At 41.2% G+C, this 14,716-nt stretch overlaps 1 protein-coding gene across 5 annotated transcripts in view; it reads left to right on the forward strand.

Annotated features, from left to right (window-relative positions):
• Positions 1 to 14,716, forward strand: part of NBAS (NBAS subunit of NRZ tethering complex) — a 329,015-nt gene that overhangs the window by 77,145 nt on the left and 237,154 nt on the right. For all 5 annotated transcript variants that reach the window (XM_042933639.1, XM_042933641.1, XM_042933640.1 and 2 more), the window contains 7 exons: positions 506 to 569; positions 1,598 to 1,791; positions 3,025 to 3,282; positions 4,007 to 4,132; positions 8,032 to 8,183; positions 9,085 to 9,225; positions 9,486 to 9,564. In XM_042933639.1, coding sequence (XP_042789573.1) covers positions 506 to 569; positions 1,598 to 1,791; positions 3,025 to 3,282; positions 4,007 to 4,132; positions 8,032 to 8,183; positions 9,085 to 9,225; positions 9,486 to 9,564 — 1,014 coding nt within the window. The remainder of the gene's footprint in view (positions 1 to 505; positions 570 to 1,597; positions 1,792 to 3,024; positions 3,283 to 4,006; positions 4,133 to 8,031; positions 8,184 to 9,084; positions 9,226 to 9,485; positions 9,565 to 14,716) is intronic.

Consider the following 14,716-nt stretch of genomic DNA (forward strand, 5'->3'; position numbering starts at 1 on the left):
TAGTAAATTAGTCCTAGGAAGTTAGAACCGGGGATAACATGGAGGTTGCAGAGTCTAATCTCAGAGCCGTGGAGCCTAAGGCCTGGAGGGGTCACTCCACTTACAAGTTATAGGAGTAGGACTTGTACCCAGACTTGTGCTTATTCACCACAGCATAGCCGTTCTCCTCCCGCAGTGTAAGTGTGTGTATATGAGTGTGCACAGAACGAATGTTCGTGTGTCTTGCTCTCATCGTATTAATTGCACACTCGCTCTCTTACTTTTCTTCTGCATGCTCTTTTCTTCATTAAATTGAGTTACAGTGGTTCCAGGTGCACATTTTAAGTGTAAGAGCAAGGTTATTAAGAGGAATAGATTACAGCTAGGTAGAATATGACTAAGAGATCGAAGGAAAGCATCGCTTCCATATTTTGTTATGTCAAAAAATCCATAGTAGTTAGTGATGCTGTCATAATTTTCTTACATTGTTGACTCAAGAAGTCCTGTGCATATTTTTCATGTTTAGCCAGGCTATGACGACCTTAATCCTGACTGGAGGCTCTCTCCTGAGAAGAGAAAAAAAATCAAAGGTGAGTTGTATGAAATATGATAATTGAAACCTTATGAGACAGTGATTATATAGTAAAGGTGCTCTTTGATGATATATGTAAGGGATGAAAACAAATCTTTTTCTTTTTACCCTCCACGGTTCTCTGGCTGGGGCCCTGTAAAATTAGATTGACAGAAGACAGATTAACAGGAGAAAAACAAAACCGAAGTTACTAGCATGTACGTTGGGAGTAGTACCCAGAAATGAGTGACTCCGAGGGTTGGTTGGAAGTTGGTTTTCTGCAGCATCTTATCAAGGGAACAATAAAATTATTAAGTGACAAGACAAAAAGAACTTTGAGTTTCGCTCATTTCTGCATCTTAAAATATTTCTTATGTCAAACTGGTCAATTTTGAGGTGACAGTTCTGGTCTCCTTCAAATCTTTAAGAGGAAATCAGCATTGGGGCATCTGGGTGGCTCAGTCGTTGGGTGTCCGACTCTTGGTTTTAGCTCAGGTCATGACCTCATGGTTCTTGGGTCCGAGCCCCGAGTTGGGCTCTCAGCTGACAGCATGGAGCCTGCTTAGGATTCTCCTTCTCCCTCTCTCTGTCTGCCCCTCCCCCTCGTTTGTCAAAATAAACTTTAGAAGTGAAAACTATTATATGTCTGTCTTAAATTTTTTTTAAGTGTATGATTCTCTCCTATTGTTAGTCTGAAAAGGGATATGTGAACATTTTTCAAAACCTTTTAGAACCTTTATGATACGTATGCTTCATACACACCAACCTTTCAACCTGTTCTGTTGACATGTGTTGGTAGACTTCATTTTTTGAGAGGGAAGACCTAAAGGTATTTACTGCTCCCGCATCCTTAGAATTTTGGACTTTGACAAATTGTCGGAACTCAGGTACCATTTTGTAAAAATTTGGGTGACGACTTCTAATTTATTTTTTCTTATTGAACACGTTTAGGGCCCAAATATGGTTTTTAAATTGATCATTGGACCAAATGTGTTGTAGTTAATGCACATTGATGATGCGCTTGTGTTTATTTACTTTCCACATTAGATAAAGAGTCCCTTTACCCACTGATTGATGTAAATTGGTGGGCAGCCAGTGCAGTGACTTTGGCTCGCTGTTCTGGTGCTTTGACGGTTTCGTCGGTGAAAACTTTGAAGAATTTACTGGGAAAATCCTGTGAGTGGTTTGAACCATCACCTCAAGTCACTGCTACCCATGATGGAGGATTTTTAAGTTTGGAGGTAATGCTTTCCCTTTTGGAGCAGCTAGTGTGTTGGAAAGAAAACCTGTATTTCACCAAAAATCCAAACACCTCATTTAGTTTTTAGTGATTTTTGTCCATTATTTTTATTGAAGTATGGATAAACATTTGATTTTTAAATTTTAGCTAGCCCATCATCTAATCTTGTTTTTAAAAACACAACCCTGTGACTGGAATCAGAGATTCAGTGAGAATAATAAGAAAGATCTATTGTTGAGTCAATTAAAAAATTTTTTTCCATTTGTAAAATTCTTTTTACATTGAAAAAATTGAAAAAATTCTTTTCCATTTGTAAAAGAATGGAGAAAATGGAGTCATTTTGCTCTTTGTAAAAGCATTTTTTCTTCACGGACATGACATATTTTGTTCTTTTTCTTAGATTGGACATCTTAAAATGTAAAAGGTATTTCTAGTTAGATATGGTCTTTAACAAACTATTTCCCTGAAGTTTGGGAACTTAAAAATTCTGGTTCTTTTAGTAAAGAAAGCTTGTTTGTCATGACAGAAGACTTGAAAATTGAGGCTAGTCCCATAAAGTTCTGTTTTTATCATGAACAATTCTTATTCTAAGTCTTTCAAGTGTAATGACCTTCAATAGCTTTCATTTCAGTGCAGATTCACAAGTTTTTTTTTTTTTTTTTTTAAGTTTGTTACTGAGTCTACAGATGTGATTTAAAAAGAACCATGGCTTAAAATCTAAGCCAACTCTGTTAAGTCTGGAATGAAAGTTATCTTCAACAGTCAGGCTTTCAGACTCAGAACTTTATGAAGCTGTTACACATTTTTTTTTCCCCAAAGGGAGGGAGGGCAGGAAAGCTAGTCTCAGTAAAGCAAATAAATACCTTCATGTTCATTTTCTAAATAGATGAAAAACTCCTGTTTTTTCTGCAGCAGGTACAAAAATACCAAAGTGAAGATATTAACATTCTTTTTGTTTCCCTAAAATAATTGCCAGGCATATTTTTGGGAGATCATATTAATGAGCTGTTTTTAAAACAGGCTTTGGTTTTGGAGATTTGGAGCCAATAAGACAGAGGATCTTTCTGGAAGTGTTGATGTATATACTGTCTGTATTGGGTTCTTTTGAAGCTTATTCTTAATCACATGGCTCGTGTCATGCATTGAACCAGAGCAGAATTAAAAATATTTTTCTCACTCTAAAGCTTGTCTTCAGCTCCTCACTACTGATTTAACATTTCCTTTTTCAATTTAGTGTGAGATTAAACTTGCTCCCAAACGATCTCGTTTGGAGACTAGGGGTGGAGACGAAGATGAAGGTGAAGAGGATTCGGATTCCGATCAGGAAATATCCGCGAAGGCTCGCTACTTCGGCTACATAAAGCAGGGCCTGTACCTGGTGACGGAGATGGAGCGATTTGCGCCTCCGCGGAAACGCCCGCGAACCATTACTAAAAACTACCGCCTCGTGAGTTTGCGCTCCACGACTCCAGAAGAGCTTTATCAGAGAAAGGTGAGGGAGCGTCCTATCGCTGTCAGAGTGCATAGGCATCCAGCTTTTATTTTATTGGAATGAGAAAAACTAATTTTTTTAACACAGAAATTTAAAGAGGGATCGTCCTATCGTTGACCTGTTAGAAATATCGGTATTATAGAGCTTTTGAAAATAATGCTGGTTTTTGTGCCTGAGGAATCAAAATAAAAACAGTGGATGAAAGATGAATTCACTGAGACCGTTGGTCCACTTTGTGGATTAGCTGGGTCTTTGCTGCCCTTCACGTGGCCTTCAGCGCTCACCTTATCTGTGTTCAGTGCAGCTGTCTCCTCAGACCGCAGATGGTGAGGGAAGAAATGCAGACTTGCTTTCTAATCAGGCATCCGCTTGGGAAGCAGATTTGGTCCACTCTGAGCGTTCTAGTTGTTTGTGCCGGGTGCTGTAGTGTCCGGGGTGGGCTCTGACGAGGAGTCAGGCTGTCGGTTCTCCTTGTCTTGGTTTCACCATCATTTTACTCCATAAATATGGGCATTTCAGCTGTCTCTCAGCTGTCTGTTAAAGAGTGGAAAGAAGCGCTTGGTCTGTCTGCCACTCAAGTTTTTGGGCTCCTGGTGCCACAGTGCCTATGAGAATAGTTGGGAATGCATAACATGCTGTAAGGGTTAAGGTGATCGCATCATGATAGTGACACCGTGGGCGCTTCAGTAATGTAACATTCCTGTTCCCATTTCCTTGTCCCAAGATTGAAAGTGAAGAATATGAGGAAGCCTTGTCTCTGGCTCAGACGTACGGCCTGGACACTGACCTAGTGTATCAGAGACAGTGGAGGAAGTCCGCGGTCAACATTGCTTCCATTCAGAGTTACTTGGTATGTTTACATATTTTCGTAACGTGGTAAAATTCAGATTATGGGGTACTTTTTGGTTATGGGCCTTTTTTTGGGAGCATTATATATTGCTGACATTTCTAAAGCTTATTCAACCTGGAGGAGTTATCCGGTTGTATTGGCCCTGCAGCTGGCCCTTGGTACTGAAGATGTGTGAACAAATATTCACTGATAAGCCAGCTAACTATCTGGTTTTTTGGTCTAATCCTTTCTCTTCCTCTACCTCACTTACCTTTCTTCACCTATATCATTCAGGGTCTCATCAGGAACCAGAAACCACCTAGTAATTTGGACAGGGAAAGTTTTAATATGGAGCATTTTTTAAAAATTTATTTTGAGAGAGAGAGAGAAAGCATGTGCATGCAAGCAGGGGAGGGGCAGAGAGAGGGGGAGAGAATCCCAAACAGGTTCCACACTGTCAGCACAGAGCCTGACGTGGGGCTCCGTCCACTGAGATCATGACCTGAGCTGAAATCAAGAGTCAGACGCTTAACCAACTGAGCCACCCAGGCACCCCTGGAACATTATTTTCTAGTGAGATTTCCCATAAAGGGGTAAAGAGAACATTAAGGACTACCCTAGGGCTGAAGGAGCATACCCAAGGAGGGAACAGACCTCACTGAAGAGTGGTTGCAGCACATCGGCAGGAAGAGTTCTCTGCGGTGTCTTGGGCCAGGGCTGGTTCTTAGATGCCAAGGTTGGCAGGTAGGAAAAGGTAGGATGGATGAGCAAACTGATGCCTGCCGCTAGGTGCAACAGTAAGCGGAGGTTAGGGGTCGGAAGACCTCAGATAAGGACCCATGGCCATGACTGAAAAGAAGAAGGTCCTGCTACGCAGGTGGAGATAGTCTGGAAAGACACCTCCCCTTCTGCTGGGTGCCTGGGAGATTCACTGGGAAGGAATCTGCCCATAGGAGTACAACTGACATTCAGGGGAAGTTGTGTTCAGCAGAGCAAGGGGGGGGGGGGGGTAAGCACTCTGGAGAGCTCCTACATGCACTGGCTGCTAAGCCACAGGAGCAAGAAGTTTAGAACCTGAGCCTGTTAGGACTAGAGACCAGAGCCTTTCCTCCACAGGGGCCCTCTAGCGCCCTCTCCTGATGAAGCTTGATATTCTGTCCATTAAAAAATGGAAATCCTGTCTATCCCAGAGATAGCTGTGAAGAGAACTTTTGAAGCTGAGAGGCGATGTAACAAGCCTGCCAAATTCTCCCTTTGTGTTTAAATTTTCCAATTGGAATCGCTTCTCGGCCTTTTGGCTAAGATCAAGTGTAAAATTTCCAACTGGATTCCTCCTGCTTCCTGCTGCCTGAGTTAACGAGTGTTGTAGCCTGTGTATTTGTACCGTTGGCACCTTTGTGAGGGAGCGGTTGGGTTTCTGGCATGCTTTCAAGAGACGTGTGGTTCTTCACGTGACGTTTAGAAAAGAGAATACCTTTGCCTGTAGGAAGATCTAAGAAATGTTGGGAAAATGTTGTAATTGTTTTCCTGACAATTTATGTACACGAGTAATTAAAAATAAAAATCTGAAAAAGTTGTAAGTAAGAAGTTGATGCTTCAATAAAACTGGAAGATAAGCTGTTAGTACAGGTAAGACGACAGAGAAGAGAGAGCGTGAGAGATCATGAAATACAGAGAAAAAGTTGCTTGTATATCCTTTAGAATATCAGAACACCAAAGCTGTATTATCTTTCTTCTTTTGTGATCAAGACAGTGAGTTGTGAGTTTATGTATACCCGCCTAGGGCTTTTTCTGGAACACAGTAGAGGACAGTTTTGGTCTCTGAAGGAGTTGACAGGTGTTAAGAGAGAGCAGGTACATTTTTTTATTGGGAGAAATACTTAATTCAGCGAAATAGGCAGTTAAGAGTCAAAGCACTTGGCGAGGGGAGGTGAAAGGGGTACAGGAGAGACATAAATATGACCTTCCCTTTTAGGGAGCTTATAATCTTTCTGAGAAGATAAGCCTCATGTCTAAAATATAAATAACTAGGGATGTCTGGGTGGCTCAGTCGGTTAAGTGTCCAACTTCGGCTCAGGTCATGATCTCACAGTTCATGAGTTTGAGCCCCGTGTCGGGCTCTGTGCTGACAGCTCGGGCCCGGAGCCTGCTTCGCTCGGGGCCCGGAGCCTGCTTCGCCTGGAGCCCGGAGTCTGCTTCGGATTCTGTGTCTTCCTTTCTCTCTGCCCCTTCCCCGCTTGTGCTGTGTGTGTGTGTCTGTCTGTCTCTCTCTCTCAAAAATAAATAAACATTTAAAAAAATTTAAAAAATAAATATAAATAACTATGCAGGAAGATTCCAGATAAATGCTGTGGGAACCCAGTGAAAGTAGCAATCATTTTAGACCTAGTGGTTATGGAAGGCCCTTTGTAGTGAAGATGTTTTGAGCAGGTTTGAGAGAATTCAGAGCAGGCCTCCTGGAGTTAAAAGATTGGAAGGCATTCTTCATGGGACAAATGGTATGAGCAAATGAGAAGAAAATGAGCATGACCCGTGGCATTGACTAAATCTGTCCTAATCATTGCTTCGTGTGTAGTTTAGTACCTGGTCCCCAGTAGGTGCCCACTAGCTATTTCTTGGATGAGTAAATGAGCTCTGTAAGTAAACCAATCTGCTGGATCTGGTATTCAACAGTAGTGAACTTGGGGAAATATGATTAGAAAGATACATTGATTTGGAAAAATTTAAAAAAAAAAAAAAAAAAAAAAACAATGGGGCGCCTGGGTGGCGCGGTCGGTTAAGCGTCCGACTTCAGCCAGGTCACGATCTCGCGGTCCGTGAGTTCGAGCCCCGCGTCAGGCTCTGGGCTGATGGCTCGGAGCCTGGAGCCTGTTTCCGATTCTGTGTCTCCCTCTCTCTCTGCCCCTCCCCCGTTCATGCTCTGTCTCTCTCTGTCCCAAAAATAAAAAATAAAAAATGTTGAAAAAAAATTAAAAAAAAAAAAAAAAGAAAGATACATTGATTTGGGTTCCGGAGGATGTTGAAGACTTGTGATGACTTAAGCTTCTTATCTGTAGGGTAACGGGAAGTGTTGTGGATTTTTGACTGTGGAGGTGCTGAGGGAGGTGGTGTAGAAGACGAGTTGGTGTGGAAGGGGAGTGATGGTGGGGAAACCCTCTACGGGCAAGAGACCCTTCTGGTGTCACAGATGTTACGTGTTGATGACATAGACTGGTATGGAGGCCATAGACCCGGAGAAGAGGAAGTGAGTTAGAAGGCATTTGAAGGAAGAATTGATAGAATGAAATATGTAAAAGAATAAAGGGTAAACGTCAAATGTCACTTAAAATTTATAACCACAATGACTCTAAGAGGAAGGAAAGTCAGGGATTTTGAGTGGAGTCAGAGGAAGCAGTTGGGAGGGAGGAATAGGCCCTTGGTCTTTCCAAAGAATAGCATATTATGACTTTGATGATTAAATTATCATCCGCACTTTGTGATACATCTCATGGTCAAGTAAATACAGAACTGTGATGTGCTATGCCTCGTTAGTTTCGTTTCAAAGTTAAACATGCTTGTTACAATAGGATATATCTTATTTTGCTTTTCTGCTTTATTTTCGACTCTATTATATAGCCCAAATGCAAACTAACGAGCAGCTATAAAACTCTGGGCAGATCTTTTTTATGTTTCTGAAAAAGAGTCCTGAAGCTTTGGGTTTCAGCTTTGGGTTTCTCTTCATTAGAAGAGAAAGGAACGCTGTAGGAATCTCATTCTCTACGTCCCATTTTAATCATTGTTGGGGAATTTTCCTTTTCCTGTGGGCCAAGGGTATAGGTAGCTAGACTCCCTTAGGTATGGCTTTACAATTCTAGAAGGCAGCTGTTAGGTGCTGTCACATGTTATGGGTTCTGTAATGCCTCTTTTTTATTTGTATCCAGAGTAAAATAAAGAAACGATCTTGGGTTCTTCATGAGTGTTTGGAAAGGGTTCCCGAAAATGTGGACGCTGCAAAGGAACTGCTTCAGTATGGATTGAAAGGCACGGACCTGGAGGCCCTGGTGGCGATAGGGAAAGGAGCAGATGATGGCAGGTTGGTCACAGAAAGACTTGGATTCAGGAATAAAGGTGACTTTGTGAAAACATTTAAGCTGAGACGTGGCGAAAAGTAAACTTCTTTATTTAGGTTTATCCTGTAATGAGACAGTTGCCTTGGATCAATGCTTCCCTTATCTGAGGTCACAGCTTTCTTTACTTTGAGTTAAGTATTGTACATATGAGCGCTTGGTGCTAAGAAAAGAGCAAGTTCTACGAAGTGTTATTGGATGCTGGCAGTTTCTAAGCTGTGGGCTGAAGGCATGGACCTGGGTGTGCTCACTAGTCAGAAGCACCCCCGGGGCAAGTGTGAGCATCATTCACTTTGTCTCTGGCCTCGTACCCTCTTTAGAGAATTGGAGTGCTTAAATTATGTGTTTTGCAAAAACACTTCATAAGCTTTTAAGTACCACACAAATGCCTGTTAGTAATAGTAGTAAAGTTACTTGGCAAGAGGCATTGCTCATCAGACATTTGGAACTCTTTAAAGTTACAAACGTGATTGTGTATTTGATAAATAAATAACGTAAATGAGACGGACATTCATTACCATTTTAAAACCTTAAAAAGAAGTGATTCAGATTATAAACTCTGGGCAACATTTTCTTCATCGGCTGTTTCACCTCGGGTGAATATAACCTCCCGTGTTTTCCTAAGTAGTTTTTATTGTCATGATTTTAAAATTTCTGTATGTGATGATTAGTGATGACGTTTTGCTCATCCTGTGGATATAGCGTGTGCATCTCTTTGCCTGCAATACAAAAAGCATTCTTTCAAATAATTGGTTGTTTCTGTTTCTGTGAAAATCAACTTAGTAATAAAATCAGCCAAAGTAGTCGGCCAAAGTAGGAGAAAGCTGCTTTCACGAATAGCTTTGGGTCTTCTGTTTCTTCGTGCAGATTCACATTACCTGGTGAAGTAGACATTGACAATCTCCCCTATGAAGAGCTTTCACCACCTGATGAAGAGTCTGCCAAGAATAAGAAGGAGAAGGAGATGAAGAGGAGACAGGAACTACTTAAATTAGTAAACTTTTCGAAGTAAATGATTTATTGCTGTTCATTTGCTACTGTCTTTAAAATAACTAGTTAGTTAAGTGTGTTCTTTACTAGGATTAATTGCTCTAAATTATTCCAGCAACTTCCATCAAATGCATTTGCTATTATTTTACCCTGGTGCTTCTGTGTATTGTTCTGTCAGTTTGGGGCTTAGTGGAATATTGGTTATTTTTATTCTATTTTAACTCCTAGAGAACTGTGCTTCTGTGTTAATATAAGTGGCCTAATATTATTCACAACAGGTTAACACTGGAGCAAAAGGAACTTTGCCGTTGTCGGCTGAAATTATTAACCTACTTAGATCGGCTTGCAACATACGAGGTGAGGAGTAGTTTTAATCAAACCGATTATGTTTGTTCGATCTGTTATTATAAATGCTATGGCTGCCCTAATATCTGACAGATCTGATCTTTATAACTATTGTTTATGAAAGTATCATTTTGTGCAGAAGCAGTTTCTCTTACATACCAGCTTTGGTAAAAATTAGAGATTGTGGAAGGCACAAGTTGTTGTGTTAGTCTAGGGAATAGAAAGACTAGCTGTTTTGGTATATATGTTTTCTGGATATATGATCCTTTTGATTTACTTTTATTTTACATTTTTATCTTCAGGTATGGTGCGTAGCTGTCTCTAGCCAAATTTCAGTATATACTGGGTTTTCATAATCCTAATATGAATATTTCTTACTCATTTTATTTCAGTGATTTGTTGAATTTAGTTGGTTGAACTTTGATTCTAATTATGGCCAAAATTAGACACTCGAGCTTAAAAAAAGTATACTTTATATTTATTTCTTTCGGGGACACAAACCCTGATGTTCAAACCACGTTCAGTAGCACGATTCAAGTGTTGTTAAAACTATTTCAGCAAATATAAATAACTTAGATGGCTTTTTCACATGACCCTTATAGCCGAAATTGCCCAGAAATTAATACAAATTTCCAACTTTCAAAGTTTGGCTTCCCTGGCAGGTTACTTCCTCGGTCTGTGTTAAGCCTCCTTTCTGTGGGCCTTGGTACTGGCACAGCAGGCGCCCAGTAAATGTGACACCTGATGATGTGATCTTGTCCCTGTGTTAATACCGACGTATTTAATCCTTATCCTACCTGCAGGCAAATCCAGGAGACTTTGATTTCCCACCTGGTAATAAAATAGAAGTGTTTTCAGACAAAATACCAATGACAAAAGAGGGCTATTTATGGTTATTAGAAAACATAGTAGTGAGTATATCGTTTTCATACAAAATACTTTTTTTTGTTTTTTTTTATTTTTTTTTTTAATAATGAAATTTATTGTCAAATCGGTTTCCATACAACACCCAGTGCTCATCCCAACAGGTGCCCTCCTTAATGCCCATCACCCACTTTCCCCTCCCTCCCACCCCCCATCAGCCCTCAGTTTGTTCTCAGTTTTTAAGAGTCTCTTATGGTTTGCCTTCCTCCCTCTCTTTTTTTTTTCCCCTTCCCCTCCCCCATAGTCTTCTGTTAAGTTTCTCAGGATCCACATAAGAGTGAAAATACTTTTATCTGTAACTACTGCTAGTTTGTTGGATGGCCATATTATTTTAAAGCCTACCTTTTACTGTGTTGGACTTTTTCTTCTAAAAAAAATTTTTTTTTAACGTTAATTCATTTTTGAGAGACACAGAGCATGAGTGGGGGAGGGGCAGAGAGAGAGGGAGACACAGAATCCGAAGCAGGCTCCAGGCTCTGAGCTGTCAGCACAGATCCCCATGTGGGGCTTGAACTCACGAACTGTGAGATCATGACCTGAGCCGGAACCAAGAGTTGGACGCTTAACTGACTGAGCCCCCCAGGCGTCCTGTGTTGGACTTATATTTTGAGGTAATACATAAAAGCATGTTATGAACTGCAGAAGTCGGTACAGATATAGTTTATTATTTTTTCTTAGCCTTTGTTTTACTAAATCTTACTGATTTTGAGATCTTAAGGAGTTCCATAAAATGTTCAGAGTTTGACTATGCAGTTAATTTTTTTTTATTGCCCTTTAGTTACTGAATTGCTATTTCCTATTTGGTAATATTTCCGATTTGATAATAGGAAGTACTATTACATTTTTTAAAGTATTTGTCGAGCCCACTTTGTTAGTGAATTAGGCTAATTAAGCTTTCAAAAAGTAGGTGAAATTGATGAATTTGGCTATTAAAACTTAAAAATGAAGATGTTCAGATACAGTGGCTAACCAGCTAGATAGTGGTAGAGACAGGCATTGCATTTTAATCATAGTGCATAGCTTATTTTATTAATTCTGTGATGAATTAGATAAAAATGGATTCATTTCAAGCTCACGCGAGTGCCTGGTAAGTACCAGCTGTCATGCGGGAGGTGGAGGTAAGAATAGGGAGCTGTCCTCCTGGAGTCCTCACTTTATAGGCGCTAAGTGACTATAATAATGTGCAAAGAACTGGTGAGGGGGCGTAGTGGAGTCCCGGGGGTGTCCCAAGAAGATGCCTCAAAGGAAGTGATAGTGCAACTAGTACTTAAAAAAAGGCAGGCGGGTTTTAGGGGCGGGGGGATTACTATGAGGGGCACATGATGGTAGAAGTTCCCTAAAGGCATAGGGGATTTGTCTTGTTTGCTGTGACATCCCTAAACTCAGATTGATACCTGGCTCATTGAGGAGCTCAGCAGATATTTGTTGAAGCAATCAGTAGGTCAGACAATACCTTAATAAATACCAACGCATTTGTTGAGGACTTAGCCACTGTGCTGTGAACTTAATCCAGATTATTTCTCAGCAGTCCTTTGAGGCTGGTACTATCCTTCCAGTTTTATGGATGTGAAAACTGAGACTTGGGGAAGGAAGGTAATTTGAGTAGAAAGCAAGAACTCCTAATGAAGTCTCTCGTATTCAGTAGCCAGTGCTGATAAGCAGCCTGCTGTATGAGGAAAGGCCTAGCGGCATTTAAGAAGATGGGGTGCACCTGGCAGAGACAGCTCGTGGGGTTTGGCGGAGGGGCAGCACAGACCAAAAGGAGGAGGGGTGGTTAGAATAGCTTCTGGATACATGATGAAAGGACTTTCATGCTGTGTAAGAACTTGAATTGTTAGAGATTGAGTGGGTCTAGGAAACAACAGGAAGGGGGTAAGTGGAGACAGTTGTGGGCAGCTCTTTCAAGAAATTTTGTTTCAAGGGAGCCAAGAAGGTGGGGGTAGCTACAGGGTATATGAAATCAGAAGTTATTATTTTTTTCATGGAAGGAAGAAGACGTATTGTTCGTATACTAATGGGAATGAACCAGTGGAGGGTGAGGAGGAATTTACTGAACAGAAGAAAGAAGGGATAATGGCATGATTGTAGAAATAGGAGAAATGGGATCCGGAGCTTGAGTGGGGTTTGAGGCTGTTTTGGGAGCAGATGTATATAATTTTTCTGTTGTAACTGACAGAAGGAAAATCCTATTGGTATCGGTACAGGTAGGTGTACAGTGTTAGTGGGTTGGAAAATGAGAGCTTTCCCATCTAATCGTGTCAGTTAAAGTATATGAAGCAAGTTTTTAGTCGAGAATGGAGACGGGAATAAGGTGATGGAGGTTTGGAAAGAATGAAAGAATTGTGGAAAAGTTCTTAACAGAATAGGAGAGAAAGCCTGTTAGGGAAATGTTGTAGCATTGTGGGACAGCATGTTTGAATTGAGTTTATAAAATTTCAAACCCTCTTGAAAATATAGAGAAGAGTATAATGAGCCTGGATGTACTCACTGCCCAGCTTCAACCATTTTACCAATCTTGTATCTTACTCTCCACTCCTGCCTTTTCTTTCACTTAGTCATTTCAAAGCAAATCCTAGACATCTTATCATCGTGCCCGTAAATACTTAAGTAGTGTCTGTAATTGGTAAAGACTTTAAAAAAATAACCACAATAGCACTGCATTATTTCTAACAAAATGAGTAGTAATTCCCTAACATCATTTGATATCCGCCTCACATTCAATTTTCCCAGGTTGCCTCACGAATGTTTTTACAGGTAGTTCGTTTGAATCGGGACCCTAACGGTGTTGAGATCTGGAAATGAGAACTGTCAGCTTGGTTTTGTAGTATTTCTACAGAGACTTCGGGTAACTTGTAATCAGGGTTCATAGTTGCCTTTGACTGAGGATTAGGTTTTGCCAGGTGAATATGATAAAGGGAAAGAAGCAAGGGATTAAAAAAATCTCTGTATAATGATGGGCCAGGGATTAAGTTGGTTAGAAGGGATAAGAGACCTTGAGGAGAGAGAGCAGGTAAAAAGCCTAGGGTCGGTGGATTGGATGTGTCAGTGAGGCTGAGGAGTTGCTGGAATGCCGGGGACCGGGTGGGTGGAAGGAGCAGTCGCTCACGAGTCTGGTGCTTGACGTGGAGGCGTCCAGAGAGTTCCTTCTCGGTAAGAAAGATCCAGGGCGGTCCTAGGATGTGTAACTGAATAAAGGAAATGACTGTTGTGGATGAGGTCGGGGAGCGGAGAACACTTTTGAAATGCTGGCTTGCTTTTTTGGTTTCCATGAGTATGTGTTAAACTCTTGCCCCTCCCCCTTCCTTCTCTGGCTCCTCCGTCTACTTTTCGGGTGCAGATTCCTCTCGCCCCCACTACTCTACTTTTTGGTTTTTTTGGTCGATCCTTTAAATGATGTTGCTCCTTAAGGCTGCTTTCGTTCAACTTAATCCCCCTCGAAATCATAGTCACTTTTGTTTTTTTTGTTTTTTTTTTCAATATATGAAGTTTATTGTCAAATTGGTTTCCATACAACACCCAGTGCTCATCCCAAAAGTCAGTCACTTTTGCATTAATTACAATACACCCTCTACATAACGCATACCTTACCCCAGAACTCCAGATCTATCCATCCACTTGCCTTCTGGGAAGCTTCGTTTAGACTTGCTAAAGTTCCAAACCCAACATGTTTGCAAGTGACCTTCTCAACCCTCCATCCTCCCTCCCTCACCTCCTCCACACCTCCTCATTCTTCTCTCTTTCCTACCTCAGTAAATTGATTCAGTCAACAAATGATTTATCGGTTATTATGTGAAAGCAGTCTGCTAGGTATCTGGGGTTCAGCGTGAAACATGGCAGATGTGAGCCCTGTGTCCTACGTGGCAGTGGGGAGATCTGCACTTGCAGTTTCCTTGGCTGACTCCTTCCCGTTTGTCTTTTACGTCTCAGCTTCGGTGCCACTTCTGGGAAGCCTTCCCCGTCCTCCCAAAACTAGTTTCATAGCACCCTTCCTGTGTGTGTGTGCGTGTTTCCCTTTCTCTGTTCCTAGCTGCTCATTTGTCTTCCCTACTAGGTTTTAAGCAATTTGGAGGGCAGGGGAAGTGTATTGTTCGTTGTATCACTGCTGCCTGTCACAGCGCCCCTGGCACCTAGTGGACACTCGATAAATATTTGTGGAACGAACGAATGGTTCCATCTGCATTTTGTATAGATCACCAGCAGCAGTAAGGTTAATCTAAAGTTCCCCTACAGACACAGGTGC

Source organism: Panthera leo, chromosome A3 (genome assembly GCF_018350215.1).
Source record: "Panthera leo isolate Ple1 chromosome A3, P.leo_Ple1_pat1.1, whole genome shotgun sequence".
NCBI classification, from domain to species: domain Eukaryota; kingdom Metazoa; phylum Chordata; class Mammalia; order Carnivora; family Felidae; genus Panthera; species Panthera leo.